Below are 21,027 nucleotides of genomic sequence, written 5' to 3'. Positions count from 1 at the left end.
TAAGATATAACTTTTTTATACGTTGTGTTTCAATTTTACACAGAATATTAAAGATGATGGTCAACATCTGTGGCGTCTCAAACATTTTAACCGACCTGTGTACTGTAATGTGTGCGAAGCGTTGCTGTTTGGTGTCAGGAAACAAGGCCTCTGCTGCACATGTGAGTAGACAGAAAAAGCAGGATGGTATCTATGTAAAGATAATGTATAACAACTGGCAAGAAAAGTGTGAAATCTGATCACTGTTATTGGCCTAAAATGTATTATTGTGTTAGGCTGGCTTCAGCCACAGCATGACTGCAACACAGCATACCTTTGGTGTTGGCATTGGTTAGCTGCGCTTTGCCATAGACTTCTATTGCATCCCACGGTTTTGGTGTATTTTCTGAAAGCGTACCAAAAGTCTTGCATGTGGACTTTTGGTGCGTGGGTACACCAAGCTGCGGACAAAGTGCAGCGGCTCAGTGTGAAGCTGTACTTATACTGTAATATAATAATCCTAGATCTTCCCCCTCCCCTTTATACATTTGGAAAGTTTTTTTTTTTGTGGTAGAAAGTACCTTCTCCATCAGGTACTTACTCCCACTTTCTTATTCCTTCCCAAGGCGAGGATGTAGTTTGCTGGGTATAACCCCCCCCCCATCCCCTGTCCAAAACCTCCTGAGATCATATTACACATCCTAAGAGGCTTCTGGACAGTCTCATCCAATCAGTGCATCTCATGCATGTGCAGTAGGGGGCTGCCTGTAACTGATCAGGAAGTCAGCATGGGCACCCAAATCCAAGATGGCAGCGTGGGACAACATTGAAGACTTCATGTTTTAGGAAAACAGCGCTGGAGTTCTTCTTCTAGTAAGTACTTGTTATGTAAAACTCAGCAGCTACAGTACACGAATCTACTGACCTTTACTTTTTTTTAGACTCAGCTGAAGTTCCTCTATAGCCATTCCCACTTAACAGATCGATTTTTGTTAAACAGTACTTTTGGAAAACTCTTGGTCGATCAGCAGCTTGCAGCCAATCGGCTGCAGCTTCTGATCAGTGTATTCTGACAGTGGAGGAGTGCTACTGTCAGAATATAGTGGTACAGTAGAGAGGATTCCTCTGTCCACCTCACATGTGTAGAGGTGGAAATCTGTTAATTTTTTTTTTTTTCAATCAGCCCTCTGGCTGTGCTATTTGTGGACTTATTTATTGAACAGTCTAATGTCCAAGCTGTCAGTTAAAACTACCCTTGATTGTCTTTACTTTTGAACAGTCTTGCTGCATTACCAGGGTTAAATTGCATGTGGTTCAGCTGTAGGATTCTGAATTATTGGATCCCGGATGAGCCGATAAGCAGCCCTGGATGCAATCTGTCTGTATCCAGAGCTGCTCATCCTTCCCTATGGCTAAGTACATGCCCAGCATAACCTTTTTCTAGCATTCAGGCTTCTCCCCCTCATGTCCTTGTAGCCAATCCTGACAAAGTCACTTTACTTCCTTGATTTGAGTCAGTACTCACTGTAATGCCATGCTTCTATCATTCAAGGCTCCCTTTCCTTAAAGGGGTTCAAGGGGCCTTCAGTATGGCAAGAGCTTCCCCGAATCCATCCCCAGAGCAATGCCTGCATTACCAGTTTGCAGCCAGACTGCTTGACTGGTGCCACTTCTTCAAAAGAAACTGAATCCATCTAAAAATAAATAACTTAGGATGACATTTTCAGTACTGGTATTGGTCCAGCTGCATTACATTTTTTTCAGTAAATGCTCTGTGTTTCCATGTGTTCGTAGGAACACAGACAGCAGTAAAATACAAAGGTTGTAAAATGTCCTTACCCTACTATTTCTACTGTGCTGCTTCTCCTTTCACTGTCCAGTTACAGGCTAGGGTGGGTCCAGGACAACCTGGATTTGCTTAATGATGCTGCCATCAGATTAAGGACATCTAGTGGCAGAAAAAAATACTACTGGGGGAAATCTCTGAATTTAAGGTAAATTTTGCAGCAAAAGCTGTTTTTTTTTTTTTTTTTATTATTATTATTATTTTTAAATTGTATCTTGTAATGGGCCATTCATTTTATCTTGTTATTTTTCTTGGAGTTCCTATTTAAGCAATGTATCTTTTTATTTCACAGTCTGTAAGTTTACTGTGCATGAACGTTGTGCTCGCAAAGCACCAAGTGACTGCATCAGCACCTACGCCAAGTCCCGTAAAGATGCAAGTGTAAGTGCAGCTCAATCATAGTTGCAACGTCTCCTTTTCTCACATGATATGAATGTTTCGTATACGTTGTGAGCAATTTCTGTACTCAGTGTATACTGTAATTCTGTTTTTCCACTTCAGGGGCAGACTCACATATGGGTTAAAGGTGGATGTGAGGCCAGCAAGTGCGACCGATGTCAGAAAAAGATAAAGAGTTTCCAGAGTCTTACTGGCCAACGCTGTGTCTGGTGTCATGTGAAGGTGAGGACACTAGCACATCAAAACACATGCATTGATCTGAATAGAAAATTTGTGAAATGTTAATGCAATCTTAAAAGAAACTTGTGTCTAAAGCCCTGAAAACTAAGCCAGACATGAATTCACATACCTACCATATGCACAAGCAAACAGTAACCGTCATTCCCAGTATGGCACTTGGACTCATCCTCCCTATTTCTCACACCATAATATTTGTCAATGAGGCTGTACAACATAGTAATGGACTAGTATTAGGGTGCGTGAATCAGAAGGAACAAAAACCTCCAAAGACTAAAGTTTCTATTTGCATAATAGAGCTCCCTAGGCTTCAAATTTCCTGGAGAGCTCTTTAACCACATAAGGACCGCCCACAGTACATTTACTGCTGCACAGCGCCCCTGTGCACAGGATCACTTATATATACGTGATTCACGCTCCTGCAGCCTTCGCAGGCCTGGGGGGCACGCATGCGCCGACAACGACCCGCAGGTGCCCCAATTTGATCCCTGAGGGATCAATCATCCGATTTAGGCCAGTGATGTCCGGCCCAAGTTGGATGATCGATTCCTGTCCTATCCTGTCCTGTGTTGACAATTACACAGGACAGGAAGTGATGAAATCTTTTCTCTCTGGGCACTTCCATCCCAGAGAGAGAAGAATCAACACAAAAGTGAGTACAAGCACTACACAATTACAGTTAAAACACTCTAGGAGACATTTAACCCCTTGATTGCCCCCCCCCCCAGTTAACCCCTTCACTGTCCTGTCACTAGTCATTAGTACAGTGTACAGATTTTTTGCTGATCACTGTATTGGTGTCGCTGACGACTGTAGATAATGCTAGCGTCCGTTAGCACCCCTCCCAGATAGCATCAGATTGCCTGTTCGTACACCAGTAATTGCATTTAACCCCTTGATTGCGAGGAACACGCTCACATACACGATAAACCTCCATTGATAGTATAGTGTCTGAATGGATCAATATCTTTGATCAGATCAGCACTATACCAGCGTTCACATTAGTATAGCGTCCCCAAATACGCAGCGTTAGCGGAATCAGCCCCGGCACCTGCCAGCACCTACGTTTAGCCCCTATGCTTACCCCCCCCCCCACTTCTCCCCCAGCAAGTGCAGTGTCAGTAGGTCACTGTCACTTGATACATTGCACACAAAACCACAGTGTTCGCAGAATCAAAAAATAAAAAGCGCACAGGTGATCAAATACAACCAAAAGAAAGCTCTATTTGTTTGAAAAAAGGACATACATTTAATTTATGTACCGTATTGCATGACCGCACAATTGTCAGTTAAACTAGTGCAGCGCTGTATAGCAAAAAATGGCATAAATTGCAGTATCTATACCATAGTTTGTAGACGCTATAACTTTCACACAAAGCAATCAATATACACTTATTGGGATTTTTTTTACCAAAAACATGTAGCAGAATACATTTTGGGCTAAATTGATGACTAACTTTGAGCTTACTATATATTTTTTATAGCCGAAAATAAAAAATATTGTTTTGTTTTTTTTTAAATTTTCGGTCTTTTTTTGTTTATAGTGCAAAAAAGAAAAAGCGCACAGGTGATCAAATACCACCAAAAGAAAGCTCTATTTGTGTGAAAAAAAGGACATACATTTTGTTTGGGTACAACATTGCACGACCGCACAATTCCAAGTTAAAATAGTGCAGCCCTGAATAGCAAAAAAAGGCCTTGTCATTAAGAGGGTGTAACAAGGTTAGCTCGGCAGCGGGTGTGTGTGACCCCCTGGATGGGTGCACAACACAAAAAGATAGGCACAGCACAACAATAGTGGAGGTGAAAACAAACAGGTGCAATTTATTTACAATATTTACAGAAAAAATGATAAACCAAAAAGAAACATCAAAATAAATCCTGGCCAACTTGGCTACTTACTGCAACAACAGCTTTTCCCTAGCTACCCACTAGGTACAGCCTGCTGCTATACCTAGTTGCTAGTACTGGGAGGTTAGCCACACAGGCTTTGGTCTCTCTGCACACAGATAACAGGTCAGCTTCCCAGACAGTTCAGGCACAGATCTGGTTCCAGGGTGGAGCAACTCCCTAAGCACTCTGGGAAGCTTTATACAGGTGTTAATGAGCCCACTACCTTCAGCTGGGCTCATTATCTCAGTGCTGAAGGACTCAGCACTTCCCTCTAGTGGTACAAATCCCCATAAACCCTGAACCTCGGACAAATATATCGTCCATCCAGGACGCAACCAGGTGATTTCACCTGCCTACTGTCACATACCCCCCCCTCTTGTTTCAACCTTGGGGTTGTAACACCAGTAGCCAGGCAGGCGTGTACCCGGGATAAAGCATCCACATTTCCCATCTGAACACCAGGGCGATGCTTCACCGTGAAGGTAAATTCCTGTAGGGCCAGAAACCACCTATTTACCCTTCTATTGGTCTCCTTATTTTGAGCCATCCATTTCAAGGGAGCGTGATCTGTGATCAGGTCAAAATGTCTGCCCAGCAGATAGTACCGAAGGGAATCTAGGGCCCACTTTACCGCTAAACACTCCTTCTCAATCGTGGCGTAATTTTCCTCGTGAGACTTTAGCTTTCGGCTGAGATAGATTACTGGGTGCTCCTCCCCCTGCCACACCTGGGACAGCACTGCTCCTAAGCCAACATTGGATGCATCCGTCTGGACCACAAAGTCTTTTGAGAAGTCTGGTGAGTATAGGACTGGCTGGCTACATAAGGCCCTTTTTAAAGACAGGAAGGCTGCTTCAGCATCAGGGGACCACTTAACCATGACAGACTCCTTCCCTTTTGTCAGGTTGGTTAGGGGTACTGCCATAGAAGCAAAATGGGGAATGAATCGCCGATAGTAGCCAGCAATTCCTAGAAAAGCCCGTACCTGCTTTTTGTTATTTGGGCGTGGCCAATTCTGTATTGCTTCCACTTTGTTTATCTGAGGTTTTATTACCCCTCTCCCAATAGTGTACCCCAGGTACTTGGCCTCCTCCTGTCCAATCGTACACTTCTTTGGGTTGGCCGTAAACCCAGCTTTCCGTATTGAGTCTAGCACAGCCTGAACTTTTGGCAAATGTGAGGCCCAGTCTGCGCTATGGATAATCACATCGTCCAAGTACGCTGCAGCATACTTCTGATGGGGACGAAGAATCTGATCCATTTTTCGCTGAAAGGTGGCCGGTGCATTCTGTAACCCGAACGGCATTCTTTTATACTGGAATGACCCTTCTGGGGTTACAAATGCAGTCTTCTCCTTTGCCGACTTAGCTAGGGGAATTTGCCAATAACCTTTCGTCAAGTCTAGTGTTGTCATGTACCGGGCTGCTCCCAGTCGGTCGATTAGTTCATCTATCCTTGGCATGGGGTAGGTGTCAAATTTTGTAACTTTATTCAACTGTCGAAAGTCGTTACAAAATCGCCAGCTCCCATCTGGTTTGGGCACCAACACTATGGGGCTGGACCAGTCACTTTGGGACTCCTCTATCACCCCCAAATCTAGCATTCTCTGTACTTCCCCACGTATTGCCTCCCGTCGAGCCTCTGGGATTCTATAGGGTTTCAGTTTTACTCTTTCACCCGGTGGGGTGATAATGTCATGCTCCACCCCCGAGGTTTGTCCCGGCAGCTCAGAAAAAACCTCTGTGTTGCGGAGCACAAACTCTTTAGCCTCCTGTTTTTGAATTGTAGACAACGTGACTGCTATTCCAACCTCCGGAACCAAGCAGTTAGATGGCGCTGGTGACAAACCCTCAGCAACTAGGGATTCCCTGTCCCTCCAGGCCTTTAGCAGATTAATGTGGTAGATCTGCTCCGGTTTCCGCCTTCCTGGTTGTCTGACCCTGTAATTCACCTCACTCACTTTCTCAATCACCTCGTATGGGCCATGCCATTTGGCCAGGAATTTGCTTTCAACCGTAGGGATTAGCACTAGCACTCTATCTCCTTCAGCAAACGACCTGCTCTGGGCCCCCCGATTGTACACCCTCTGCTGCGCTAACTGTGCTTGGGACAAATGTTCCTTTACGATAGGCATGACCTGGGCAATTCTATCTTGCATTTGGGCGACGTGCTCAATCACACTCCGATGGGGAGAACTCTCACTTTCCCAAGTTTCCTTGGCGATATCTAACAGCCCCCTTGGGTGTCTCCCATAGAGCAACTCAAATGGTGAAAACCCTGTGGAGGACTGGGGTACCTCCCGGATGGCAAACATCAAATAGGGTACTAAATAATCCCAACCCCTTCCATCCTTATCTACCACCTTCCTTAGCATTTGTTTCAGGGTTTTGTTGAACCTTTCCACCAACCCGTCAGTTTGGGGATGATACACAGAGGTGCGCAACTGTTTTACCTTGAACAGTTTGCACAGCTCTTTCATCACCCGGGACATAAAGGGGGTTCCCTGGTCTGTCAGCAGTTCCTTTGAAATACCCACTCGGCTGAAAACGAGGAATAGCTCCTTAGCTATTGTCTTGGCAGAGGTATTTCGGAGTGGAATTGCTTCTGGATAGCGGGTGGCATAGTCGAGTATGACCAACAGGTACTGATGCCCCCTAGCGGATTTCACCAGCGGACCTACCAAATCCATGGCAATCCTTTCAAAGGGGACCTCAATGATGGGAAGAGGTACCAGTGGACTACGGAAATGGGGCATAGGGGCCGACTTCTGACACACAGGGCAAGAGGAACAGTAATTTTCCACCTCCTTAATGACCCCAGGCCAATAGAACCGCTGCAGTACTCTTTCCCGTGTTTTCTCCGCCCCCAAATGACCCCCAAGGATGTGTCCATGGGCCAACTCCAACACCAACTTCCTGTAAGGTCTGGGCACCACCAGTTGCTCAATGGTTTCTTCTGCCCCCTGAGCAACTCGATAGAGTAGGTCCCTTTCCACAAGGAAGTATGGATAAGCAGCAGTTTTCTCAGGACTCACTAGTTGGCCATCTACTTTTACTACATTTTCCCGGGCTTTTATCAGCGTGGGGTCTTTCAGCTGTTCGGTGGCAAAATTTTCCCTATGCACCTCTAAGTCCGAGAAATCCACAACCGGCAGATTTTCATCTGAGGAGGCGGGCTCCTCCCCAGTTCCTTGGGTCTCCCCAGCTAGTACCGACAAGGGGAACTTGGGAGAGACCTCACCACACTCAGACGCTTTCTGGGATTCACCTTCCTGGTCTGCAGGGGAGACAGTGGGGGGGTCAGAACAATCCCAGAGTTCCCAGAATTTTGGAAAATCCCTCCCCACAATGGCATCATGTGGTAAATGAGGTACCAATCCTACCTGATGAGACAGGTTACCTTTGGGGGTCTCAAAAAACACAGCAGCCACGGGATACTCCCTAGTGTCCCCATGCACACAAATCACTGCCACCTTTTTATGCCCAGAGACCTTTGTAGTGACCATCTCCTCTCTTATCAAGGTTACCAGGCTACCTGAATCCAGCAACCCCACAATATTATTTCCATTAACAGTCATTTTGCACAAATGTTTCTCAGTGCCCGGGCTGGCCGTGCATACCACTGTCGCAAACAGCGACTGACGTCTATTGCTCAGAAAGTCACACTGCATAGGCTCATCCACCACTGGGCAATTGGCTGCAATGTGTCCCTCTTGCCGGCAGCGGTAACAAATAATTTTTTTCACCGCTTCTTGCGGCCTTGGCCTTCCTGGCCGCTCTTGCCAGACATTGGGTAATACTCCCACCCTCTCACTCTCTCCACCCTCACCCCTTGTAGTCATCTTACCCGCCGCTGGGGATGGTCTGGTCTTAGGGTGGAAAGTCCGTGAGTCTCTGGAAGAAGAGGTCAGGTTCTCAGTAGCCAAGTATCTCTCCACTAGATCCACCAGCTTGTCTGCAGTTTCTGGGTCTCCATGGCTGACCCACTTTTGAATAGTATTAGGCAGAGACCTTAGGAACCGATCCATGACGACACGTTCCACAATTTTTGGGGCGGTCAAAGTCTCTGGCTGCAGCCACTTCCTGCTCAGGTGAATAAGATCATACATCTGTGACCTGGGAGGTTTCCCAAGCCGAAAAGTCCAATTATGTACCCGCTGAGCACGGACAGCGAGGGTAACACCCAACCGGGCCAAAATTTCCACTTTTAGCACATCATAGTTTTTGGCTTGGTCCGGCTCCAGGTCATAGTAAGCTTTTTGCGACTCTCCAGTTAATAATGGGGCCATCAATCCAGCCCACTGTTCTTTAGGCCACTTTTCCCTTTCAGCAGTCCTTTCAAAGGTGGTTAGAAACACCTCTGGATCATCCTCTCCAGTCATTTTTGGCAATAAACGGCCCACAGAAAATGATGGTGTTTTACCAGAATCATCACCAGCCTCAGTCTGCTGCCTCTGCTGGAGCTGCTTCAAAACAGCCTCAATTTGTTTCTGGTGTTTCTGGTCCTGTTGCACCAGCAATTCCCTATGGCGGACCTCTGCTTGTTCCAAGGCCTTCTGCTGGGCTGCAATGCTCTGCTGGAAACTTGCATTTGCCTGCTGTTGATTGGCATTTGCCTGTTGTTGATTGGCATTTGCCAGAGCCAACTGTCTGATTATCTCCTCCATGCTGGCCTTTAGTTACCACAACTGCCCGCATCCTCCACCATATGTAACAAGGTTAGCTCGGCAGCGGGTGTGTGTGACCCCCTGGATGGGTGCACAACACAAAAAGATAGGCACAGCACAACAATAGTGGAGGTGAAAACAAACAGGTGCAATTTATTTACAATATTTACAGAAAAAATGATAAACCAAAAAGAAACATCAAAATAAATCCTGGCCAACTTGGCTACTTACTGCAACAACAGCTTTTCCCTAGCTACCCACTAGGTACAGCCTGCTGCTATACCTAGTTGCTGGTACTGGGAGGTTAGCCACACAGGCTTTGGTCTCTCTGCACACAGATAACAGGTCAGCTCCCCAGACAGTTCAGGCACAGATCTGGTTCCAGGGTGGAGCAACTCCCTAAGCACTCTGGGAAGCTTTATACAGGTGTTAATGAGCCCACTACCTTCAGCTGGGCTCATTATCTCAGTGCTGAAGGACTCAGCACTTCCCTCTAGTGGTACAAATCCCCATAAACCCTGAACCTCGGACAAATATATCGTCCATCCAGGACGCAACCAGGTGATTTCACCTGCCTACTGTCACAGGGGGTAATTCCTCAGGATGGCAAAAGGAACTGAACTCTGAAAGATTTGCCAGATATAGACAGGCAGAGGATAAAGTACTAATCTCCAGGCTGTAGTCTCCGTGCAGCTGATCTTTCCTTTATTACTGAATTACCCTGTCTTGTTCTGCACTGTGCCTCTGCATGGAGGCGATCATTTTGGTGGACAGGTGGCTTTCTTCAGCAGCACAGTTGTGATATCACCAAATGTTACTTTAAATCAGGTCAGTCTAGCAGTTAGAGGCATTACCTCAGATCTCACACTACAGATACAATGTTTTGAGGCTGAATGCATAGAGCCTAGGCACACTCACATACCAGAGAGTGCACTATGATTTTTTTGAGAGGAATGCCGCATAAAAGGTACATTAGACACAATTAGAATTTTTAAATGTTCCCCAATAACAAATAAAATCTTTAGTTTTTTTGATTTCATGTTTACTTTTAGGGTCTTTTTTAAACATCTGCTGCAAGTTTAGGGGCTTTACAATGAACCCATATTTACTTTAAGCTGTTGCTTTTCACATTGGTTGCATATATTTGTGGTTCAGTGTCTTAGTAAAACCTATATTTTTTTCCACCAATAAAAAATATTCTGTTCAGCTACCTATTTATCTGTGAAATACTCACACGTGTCATATATGTTCAAAAAAGGAAAACGTTTTGAAATTATAAAATGGAGTTCACACTATGGTCACACTTTAATTTTAGAATATCAGAAGTGTACTAACAATACAAAAAATAGGTATTATTGACAATCATATATAAGCTTACTTGATAAATCTCCTTTCCTGTTGTGTGCACGGTAGGTCTGTCTGTAGGTGGGGTGCAGCGTGGTTTGGCGGCAATAACACACACAGTCCAGGTGCAATATAAGAACTTGTATTAGAGGGTTTCAAACAGTCACAACAAACCCGGTGGGAAGACACCCCAGCCGAGAACACTCCCGGATTCCAACAGCGAGTAAACAGCATGTTTCAGCCAAACTGACAGCTCCTGTGTTGAGGGGCAGAGTGTGGCCTGGCCGTCTCATACCCAAGCAGGAAGATGTGAAGCTGCAAGCCCTATGCTCTCCCTACTCATCAGGAACCTTTCCCTGTCCTCTAGTTCTGTCCCTAACAGGCGTGGTATCTGACTGTACTACATGCAAGTGTGTGCCAAAACCTAGGGGCAGGGACTTGTAAAGCCTCTTCTGACCCAAGATAGCTGCCAAGGGTCACCTGAATGCAGGGCAGCCATCTGGAACACTGCCTTCAGGGGCCAGGAATCCATAGAGAAACTAGGTTTCTCCTGACTTCTTGTCCAGGCTGTGGTACCACTCTGGGCAGGCACCACCTACAGTGGAGACAGCGGACTGCACCGTCATACATGTCCTCTGGCCATCTTTTTCCACAACTTCCTGGACTCCCTGCATGCTTTTTAGCTTTCTTCTCTGTTGTTAATTCTTTAAAGACTACATGTCCTATGGCACCTTGCTGCCTACAAGCAGTGATTCCTGTACTGACTCCACCTCCTAAAACTCCTCCTCTCAGCACCTCTGTAGCTCAGAAGGCAGGCTTTGAGAATGTGTGAATCAGCAGTGTTTACCAACAGGGCATAGTGAATACATGTCACAGAATTCATGGAAGTAAATGTGTGGGAATCTTCACAAAGTAAGTTTACAAACTTCAAGATCATATAGATCTAGACCACCTTCTGAAAAAAGTTAGTTTTCTAACTGTCGCATGCATCAGTGAAATCTGAGATTTTGACTAGAACAGATATGTAAACCAAGGTAGAGAGTGAAGTCAGAAAGCACTGCAGCCATTGTGGTATTCAAGGACAGGCAAAGAAACTATTCTTTTTGGAAGTAGAGGTCAGCAGTGTCCTCAGAATACTGGTTACCAGTAAGCTGAGCAGCGTCTAATGACAAACTAGCACCTGCAAAAGCAAATAAAATAACTGAGATGCATAAAAGGGAGATAATGGCATGTAATGAAGTATAAAGTTAATGGAAGAATATATGAGATATTGAGAAGATTCTAGTGTAAAATTATAATAATGATAAAAAAAAGGCTGGTTTTGTTTACAAAGTTTCACTGTGAGGTTGGAACTGCATGTGAATTGCACAGCAAAGTGCTGTGCGTTCCTGTGCGATTCACATGCAGTTCTCTGCAGTGCGATTTCAGCCTATTAATTTTCAATGATCTGAAGTCGCGCCACACCAATTGTAGTGCATGCACTACTTTGGGAAATGCACTGCAACCAGATTGCATGGTACTTTTGTACCATCCAATCTGGTGTGGGCAAACACACTGTGTTTGGGGTGTCGTTAACATTGCACTGACATCCCCTGCAGATTGCAGGGCAGTGCGATCTGAATGTGGTGCTGGAAACCAGCACGGAACGCAAGTCTTCCTCACCACGTTCTAGGGTGAATGATCCCTAAATCCTAATGTAACAGAGACTACCCAAAGGGGAAAGCTTGCAGTCTGTGCATTATTATAAGGAGTTCTTCACAGTAAAATTGTTTAATGTGTGGCAGTAGTAATGGAAAAAGGTATCAGTAGAATAATCAACAGCAGAATTTATAGCTGAATTTCTGGTATGCATATTTTTGCATATTTTTCCAGCTTTGACCAGAATATGTATGTATGTATTACACCTGGCTGATTCCTTTGGAAGTTAAAAATCACTGTAGTAGGCACCGCTACTAAAGTGATTGCTTCTAGCTTCCGGGTCCTGTGTCAAGCAGCTGCCTTTCTATGTATTGAACATATAAGGTTGCTCATTCAGCATGGGGACCATTCAGAGAAAATGTTGCAATTTCAATGAATTCAAAGTGTTCTCTGATTAGACTGCCATGCCCCACTTTCTCCAATTACAGAATGCTTTGCACAGCAGCCACTTGGCAAGGGACCCAAAAGCTAGCAGCAATCACTGTAGTTGCAATGACTACTACAGTGATTTTTTGCTTCCACAAGGATCTTCTAGGTATGACACATGCATACTTACACTGGTCAAAGCTGGACCAATGTAACTATGCAAAAATATGCATGCCTTGAATTCAGTTTTAAAAATAAGACTGAATGATAAATTTGTCTACATTTATTAGGCGCTTTTCTTTTGCTTTCCTTTGGGCCAAAACTTCTGGGGTTTGTAAGAGGCTAAACTTGATTGATATGTGCACTTCCTTAACTTGGTAAACATATGTCACTATGTAACAATTGAATTATGACTTAGAACTGCAAAGGTTATTACATTCCAAGGGAAGTACGTAGTTAAAAAAATGATTAAAATTTAAGATAGCAGTTACTAAAATATACTTTACATTAATAGCGACAGATGGGTCCACGATATGCTTTTCATTTGTGTAATGTATTGTAGCTGAAGAGGAGAATGAAATGCAGATATATCATCGATGTGTGTTTAATGTGCTGAAGCATATTGATTGAAGGATGAGTAATAGCTATGATGCCCCCTACAAGTATCATAGATTAAATGCACTCACTTAGCATAACTAGTGAGCCATAGTGAAGTGTAACTAAAGTCTCTAACAAATCAAATAAGCCTAACAAGTATTGGGTTTCAGCAAATCTTATTTTAGTTGTTTCAGACAACGTAGCTCTTGTTTCAGCTGTTAATTAACTTATGTCTGCTTTACAATAATACTATACAGCTCAGTCTACAGGATACTAATTTTCTCTTGAAACATATGAAATTTAACCTTTGAGAGTTTTCCTTGACAGCTTGTATAATTTCTGTATCACCTTTTTTCCATTTTCAGATTGTCTATCAAAGGTAAAAGTTACATAAGCGTTACTAACATTACAAACCAGTAAGCTACAAGGTTTTTAAATAGGGAAACAGTTTGAAGAACTGCACTATAGAAACAAGAGACATATTTTTTTTTTTGCTAGAGACAAGGTAAACAACAAGAGTATTGTCCAGCTAGAAAATGTTTTGACTCGGTTTAAAAGTATAATTCATATTTACATGGGCTTACTGCCTTTATAAAAAGTTCTTTTAATTTTCTGTAGGTTCATGATGAATGTGTTTCCTTAATATCTCTAAAGTGTGATGGTGGTATCCTACGAGATCATATACTGCCTCCTTCTTCCATTTACCCAGTAATTCTGGTAAGTAAAACTAATGCGAGTGCCCCAAATCTGTCGTGCTAATGTTTATTTTTTTAAACTCTGTTTATTGTAATTTTAGTTGTATAAAACTGTACAAAACAGAGCTAGACTCCAAAAAATAGCTGTAAACGCTGTGCAACAAAGATGTAGTCGGCATGATAAAAGACCGATAATTGTGGAACTTTATACATATATATAGTGCAGCGCTAAAATATGATAAAATTAATATAAATTCATAGAGTCTTTCTTGTGACAATAAAACCAAATATGTGCAGGTCTTCTCCTCATTAGGTGACTGGAAAATAGCAAAAATGCGCACTCACCGACCGCACATTTTAAATGCGCCTGTGTATAATATAATCCAAAAGACCAGCCAGTTATGCAGCTCCAGAGACCACACGGATCCTCCCTCTCCACCACTAACATCCGCCTTGGGTGTAGCAATATCTCCAGATCCAGAGGCCCTCTCGCCTCAGGTAGATAGACAGGGATCCCCCTTCTGGTTCCAGACACCCCAAGAATGGAAGATGTATATCTGCACCCTCCAACAGGAGAGTCAAGAAAAAAGGGGGAACGCCAATAGTGTGGTAGTTTCAAAACTTTATTGGAGCAATAATGCCTGGGTCATGTGCACATACACATCCATACACCATTAGCCAATAACGGACAGGTAGGTATGAAAAAAGAAATTGTACTAACCCGGCAATGGTATAAAACAAAGACCACTGGACCTCCTCGTGGTCTCAGTGGTCAGGAAGTCACACTTGTGGAATAATAATTGTGGAACTGTTGGTCCCCTTCCTCCGCCGTAGATAACCAGGGTATCATATCACGCAATATTGGAGTGGCCTAAACTAGATTACAGAGGGGCAGGTTTGCCCAGTAGCCTGCATTCCATGGCAAATTCTGTCATTGGGTTAGGGTAAAGTACCAGATGCGTCACCTTGGCTCAGAATGGTAGCCTTGGATTCCAGTCATATATCCCATATCTTGTTGAAGTTATGTGGACACCCCCTATTCATATACGTTTCTTTATAAAGAGGAATAATCAAGTTGGCAAGCAGCTTCCAATAGTTTAGAGTAGGAGTAGATGAAGCTCTCCATTTCAGTACAGTGGATTTCTTGGCATAGAACAGGAGTAACACCAACAATGTACGAATCGCCCTGGTAGGGTCCAAGGTGTTGACCAGCCCTAATATGCAAATGGATGCCTGTTGAGGTATAGATATGGTGGTTAATTGGGTAGTGAACTGAAGGACTCCTAACCAAAATATCTGCAAATGGGGACATGTCCATATCATATGTAAATATCCAGCTGAGTCTGCAACGCAACACAAACAAGTGGGTGGAAAATCTGGGTAGATTTTGTGGAGTCTATGGGGGGTAAAGTAGAACTTATGAAGAATTTTGAATTGAATCTGTTGGTCCCTAGAAGAGACCAACTGAGTGAAGGCATACTCTCAGATTTCCTCTCAATCCTCATCATCCAGCTCCGCCACCCAAAATGAGTTTGAGGTCATCCAAACTATGATGTACCGTAGGTTGGAGGTCCTTGTAGATGTTTGATAAGGGTTTTACCAGGGAAACATCCCTAAGAAGAGATTCCATGTCGAAATGACGTATAGTCAAGACAGTGGTTTCAAATTGGGCAGCATAGGCATGGCGGAGCTGGAGGAAATGGAAGAGATAGTTATTGGCCAATGCAAATCTACTGTTAAGGTTGTCAACTCTCACAGATATGGGCCATATATTGGATCCCTTTAGCCACCCAGATGGAAGGGTCCAGAATAGGAATTCACAAAGGGTGAGATTTATACATAATGGAGTGTCAGGGGTGTACCACCTGGAACAATTCCCTACTGGGGCTGTGACCTGGGCCCAAGCTTGTATAATGGTGTTCATAGAGATAGTGAGGTGGTGCGGGGCCTCTGTCATTCTAATTTAAATAAGCATTTCAAAGTGCAGTGGTAGTGAAAATGTCCTTAATTTAAAACAACCAAAAATTAATGTTTTGCTCTTAGCATCCAACCAGAGCCAGTCATATTTCAGATGTAATTTATGTGCTTCTGGATCAGAAATTGTGAACACCTGATGATCGACATATTACAGCAACATATTACTACTTTCCTTCCATTTTATAGGTTAAACTGAAAATGTTTCCTCTGGTAAGCCACATATTTTTATACACATGAAATTTCTCACTGTTTTTCTCTTACATGTTCAGGAACGACAAAACAGTCAGAAGAACCTTATAGCTGCATCAGAGGACACATCCCAGATATTCAGCACTGCAGAGGGACAAGCACTTCGAGTGAGCATTACCTTAAATTGAATATTTTATGCATTATACTGTACTGCACCCCAATCTGTACCTCAGTATTCTTTACAAGGCTAAATATTAAAAGTAGATGACATTATTTTGAAAAATGTGCCACATACATAACTAGCATAGTTACCCCATAATCACTCATTGTTTTTTTTTTCAGAGGGGTTGTATTTCTAAAATTGCATTGAGGTCATATGGTTCTTTTAGATGTAAATAGCTCTTAGCAGAGCTTTTCTTTAATAGCAATTAGCAACTGTGCAGTATCTGCCTTCCTTAACTACTATGGTCCGACCTTCACATAACCAGAAAGCTGTGCAAAGATATTCAGAATTATTTAAATACAGCAAAATCCTAAATGATTATATTATCATAGAAAATGTTTGATTTTTTTTATATAATATGACACATCAGCATTGGTTATACTTAAAGTGATTGTAAAGGTTTAATTTTTTTTTTCTTAAAGTGTTACTAAACCCAGGGCCCTGCATTCACTATATCTGGTCTCCCACAGTACACAGAACATGGAAATGCAATTATTTTAGTAAATATAAAATACTAAATACCTTTTCTGATCAGCAGTTAGAGCAGTCTTTTGACTTCTAACAGTGTCCAGCAGAGCACTGGTTAAAGCTTGTAGGAGGAGATTTCATTCTCCCTTGTGAGGCTGCAAGACCCTCTGTCTGGACAGTGCTGATTGGCCTTCTGCTGAATATTTTAGTAAATATAAACTGCTAAATACCTTTTCTCATCAGCAATTAGAGCAGTCTTGTGACTTCTATCAGTGTCCAGCAGAGCACTGGTTAAAGCTTGTAGGAGGGGTTTTCATTTTCCCTTGTGAGGCTGAATGACCCTCAGTCTGGACAGTGCTGATTGGCCCTCTGCTGATCACATGCACCCACCCAAGAAAAAAACTCTCTAGCAATACACACCAAACTGAGCATTTGCAGCTTGCCTCCAAGCCTCTGTTCTACCAGGAGATATATTGGGGACAGTAGAAGAAGGGGAGGATCAGAGAAGAGAGGAGCAAACATCCTTTTTACCCTTAGGTTCCACAGTGAGTATAACAAGCATGCTTTATTGCATATACAGACTGATTTTACTGTTGTGGGTTTAGTAACACTTTAATAACAGACATGTTATACTTGCCTGCTCTGTGCAATAGTTGTTTACAGAGTAGCCCCGATCCTCCTCTTCTGTTCCCAGGTCGATGCTCCATAAGACACACATTGCAAGGCTCGACCCCACCCTTGCTCCCTCCTCACTGGCTGTGATTGGCAGCAGCAAGAGCAATGGCTCCCACTGCGGTCTGAGTCAGTAAGGAGGCAGAGAGTTGGGCGAGCCTCTGCTCTCATGCACATTGCTTGGGCTCAGGTAAGTATAAGAGGGGTCTGCTTGCAGAAGGTTTTGTACCTTAATGCAGAGAATGCATTAAGGTAAAAAACTTCCTGCCTGCCTTTAGAGTTGCTTTAAAAGACCAAGACCTCTGCTGTACTCTCTCTGTGTTCATAAAGTACACATATGTGTGGCTGGGTTTCTGGATTCCTGTTCTGGTTCATGTTCCATTTTTTTTGCAGATAGTCCCAATACTAGATACACACCCACTACTTGTCTTTGTCAACCCAAAAAGTGGAGGAAAGCAAGGTGAAAGGTGAGTCTTCATACTGGTAAGATGGTGAGTTTTTCTTTTAATTTAACAAGACTGTAAATAATATATTGCATGATTAGTTTATTTTAATTATTTCAGCACCTAGTAAAAACTTTAGGTCGCATCGCACATTATAAGTAAGGGGTGACAATGATTTCATATCATAATCCGTATGTAGTGTTTGGTAGTATTCTTCAATTTTATAGAAGAAAACTTTGGACATTATATATGTCAGAGCCCAAAGAGACTGTCACTTTGCACATTTAGAGCCACTATGCTCTGCTGCTGCTTTGTTACCACTCTCTTGCTCATTGGAGCCATCAGGAAATACCCGTGTCTCTTTCTCCCAAGATGCTCTCTCATGCATGATGGGCCAATTGTCAGGCCCAGACACTGTCATTTCAGGCAGCTCTGTCACAAAACTTACACTGGGTTCTTGACTGGCCCAGACCGGGAGGATGTAATTTTATTTATTCCTTAGCATTTGTTCAATACAGCTCAGTGTACATTCAACAGAAACATCTGAACAGGCAGGTAGGAATGCTTTATTTGCTGAAAATACAGTACATGGTATGTCTCTTCTGTAATAAACAGCCTGCTGCTCACAATTTTTTACTTTTACAATTAAGTTTTGCTTTAACCCTTCATTCTCTAGTATATAGTAAATTACTTCCTTACAGCAGATATACACTTTTCTGGCTATGGGCATGGAATAATCCTGTTGAACAAAGACAAGCTTTTATATTCCACTTTTAATGACACGTTTCAATGTTGGTATACTTCTTCTTTATTAATTTTAACTCATTTTCTATAGAGTTCTTCGCAAGTTCCAGTATCTGTTGAACCCCCGTCAAGTTTATAACCTACTGAAGGGTGGCCCAACACCTGGGTAAGAACTGCTGAGGGAAGGAACAAAGTAATTTTGTTACTGACTGTCCAAAAATATTGGGTCAGCTGTCTGTGGTAAGCACTGTTTTTTCCTTTTAATTTATTTCTAGGCTCAACTTTTTCCGGGATGTTCCCAGCTACCGGGTTCTGGTGTGTGGTGGAGATGGCACAGTCGGTTGGATTTTGGATGCCATTGGTAACAACTTTAATAAGCTTTAAATGATTGTTTGTCTGCAACCACCAAACAGATTCTTTTGTTCTGACATTTGAAATCCAAAGGCTTGAATATTATTTGGTAGCTGATGACAATAGTAATTTTACTTATGCAGCCCATGTCAATCAATAAGGCCAAGTTTGAAGTAATTACAGCCATATTCACATTATTATTCATTCTAGCTGGCAGGTTGTATTTAGCATTGATACATATTGCAGTTAACGTACTTAAAATAGTTGCAAAGCCTAAAGGTTTTTTTAGCTTTATTCATTTTATGCATGAAGGCAAAAACCCTTCAGTATGCAACTCCCCCCTCAGCCCCTCTAATACTTACCCAAACCTTATACCGATCCAGTGATGTTCACTAGAGCAGCTGCTGTCCCGGCTCTCTGCCTCTTCATTGGCTGAGAGACAGCAGTAGGAGCCATTTGCCAGTAGTCAAAACCAGTAAGAAGGGATTGGGTGCGGGGATGGGGCCAAGACCCGTTCTATGTGTCTTTATAGAGGTCTAAAGAAGGGAGCGGGCTTGGGATGGAGCACGCTTGGGATGGAGCACGTATGACTGCCCCCATAGCAAGCGGCTTGCTATGGGACCACTCAGCAGAGGGGAGGAGCCAGGAGCACCAACAGGGTACTTGAGAAGAGGAAGATTGGGACTGCTCTATGTAAAACCCTTTTGTAGAGCAGATAAGTATACCATGTTTGTTATTAAAAAAAAATTAAGCCTTTAATATCACTTTAAAGGAAATGTATAACGATTTTGTGCATTACTTCTTTATGTATTTTGGTGGGGAGTTATAGGTTCACCTTTTGGAACATGTTATATGTTCCACCCGTATTTAGGGTGGAACATGTTATATGTTCCATCCGTATTTAGGGTGGAACATGTAACATGCTTCAGCTCCTGCTGCCAGACCCCTTGATCCCCCCTCAGTGTGACATTGGGCAGGGGATCTTCTCCCCGCATCTGCTATCACAATTTAAAAAAACCACAGCTGTTCAGGGGTCCGCCCACTTGGCTGCATCATTCATTCACAGTTTCCTGTGAATGAATGACTTACAACTACCGTGAGCCACCATGGCTGATGGCTTGCAGTTCTGAAAGAACTGTGAGGGAACTGATGAGTGCTCTCATACTTCATTCACAAGCCCTGTAGCTTGCAAACAGTCAGCCTGCCTGAAAATGTGAACATATTCTTTAAAGTGTTACTAAACCCAGGACCCTGCATTCACTATATCTGGTCTCCCATAGTACACAGAACATGGAAATGCAATTATTTTAGTAAATATAAACTGCTAATTATCTTTTCTCATCAGCAGTATATAGCAGTCTTGTTACTTCTATCAGTATCCAGCAGAGCACTGGTTAAAGCTTGTAGGAGGAATTTTTATTCTCTCCCGATTGTACTATGAGGCTGCAGCATGCCTGACCCTCTGTCTGGACAGAGCTGATTGGCCCTTTGCTGATCACATGCACTCTCTCAAGAAAAAAAAAACCTCTAGCAATACACACCAAACTGAGCATGTGCAGCTTGCCGCCAAGGCTCTGTTCTATCAGCGGATGGATTGGGGACTGTGAAAGAAGGAGAGGATCAGTGAAGACAGGATCAAACATCCTTTTTACACAATGCAGAGAATTAACCCCTTAGGTTCCACAGTGAGTATAACAAGCATGCTTTACTGCACATACAGACTGATTTTACTGTTGTGGGTTTAGTAACACTTTAAGTTACTCTTTGGTTTGTTTCTGGCACAATTTTTTTTTATAGATCCCCATCCAAATAATGCAATCTGATTATTCAACCTGATTTACTTTTAACAGCATCACTGTATTTCATGGGCTCGCCTGATTATGTATAAAATATATTGATTGGGTGGGCTCTTATGCTACACTCACTTGATGGTAAATATTAAGGAGATTGTACAATGAGATTGTAATGTGTTAGGATCTGTTTCGCAGAGCAGATTTAAGCTATCCCTTTTTGTGTACAAACTGATTGAACAGAAGGATTCACCACTCTATTCAGAATAGTCCTCTATAGTTCTTTCCAAAATATGTTGTTAGGATCTTTGGATAAACTTTGGATAAGTTCTAGAGAATATTTATAGCACGTGTGGTAAATGCCTAGGTTGCCTAATGTATTCTGAGAATCACAATTACATAATACGTACAGCATATGACCCGTTTGTATATATGTATGTGATATAGCTC

The 21,027-nt window shown here is 42.9% G+C and overlaps 1 protein-coding gene across 3 annotated transcripts in view; it reads left to right on the top strand.

Annotated features, from left to right (window-relative positions):
• The window catches only part of DGKA (diacylglycerol kinase alpha), a 261,031-nt gene that overhangs the window by 221,276 nt on the left and 18,728 nt on the right, over window positions 1-21,027 (top strand). For all 3 annotated transcript variants that reach the window (XM_089680184.1, XM_089680200.1, XM_089680192.1), the window contains 8 exons: window positions 44-161; window positions 2,118-2,206; window positions 2,327-2,446; window positions 13,644-13,742; window positions 15,967-16,053; window positions 17,643-17,716; window positions 18,528-18,602; window positions 18,712-18,797. In XM_089680184.1, the coding sequence (XP_089536310.1) occupies window positions 44-161; window positions 2,118-2,206; window positions 2,327-2,446; window positions 13,644-13,742; window positions 15,967-16,053; window positions 17,643-17,716; window positions 18,528-18,602; window positions 18,712-18,797 (748 nt within the window). The remainder of the gene's footprint in view (window positions 1-43; window positions 162-2,117; window positions 2,207-2,326; window positions 2,447-13,643; window positions 13,743-15,966; window positions 16,054-17,642; window positions 17,717-18,527; window positions 18,603-18,711; window positions 18,798-21,027) is intronic.

The sequence above is a fragment of the Staurois parvus genome, unplaced genomic scaffold (genome assembly GCF_062004578.1).
Source record: "Staurois parvus isolate SC_StPar_1 unplaced genomic scaffold, SC_StPar_1.0 ptg000017l, whole genome shotgun sequence".
NCBI classification, from domain to species: domain Eukaryota; kingdom Metazoa; phylum Chordata; class Amphibia; order Anura; family Ranidae; genus Staurois; species Staurois parvus.
Note: the sequence above shows the minus strand (reverse complement) of the source record. Positions and strands in the feature narration are given on the sequence as shown.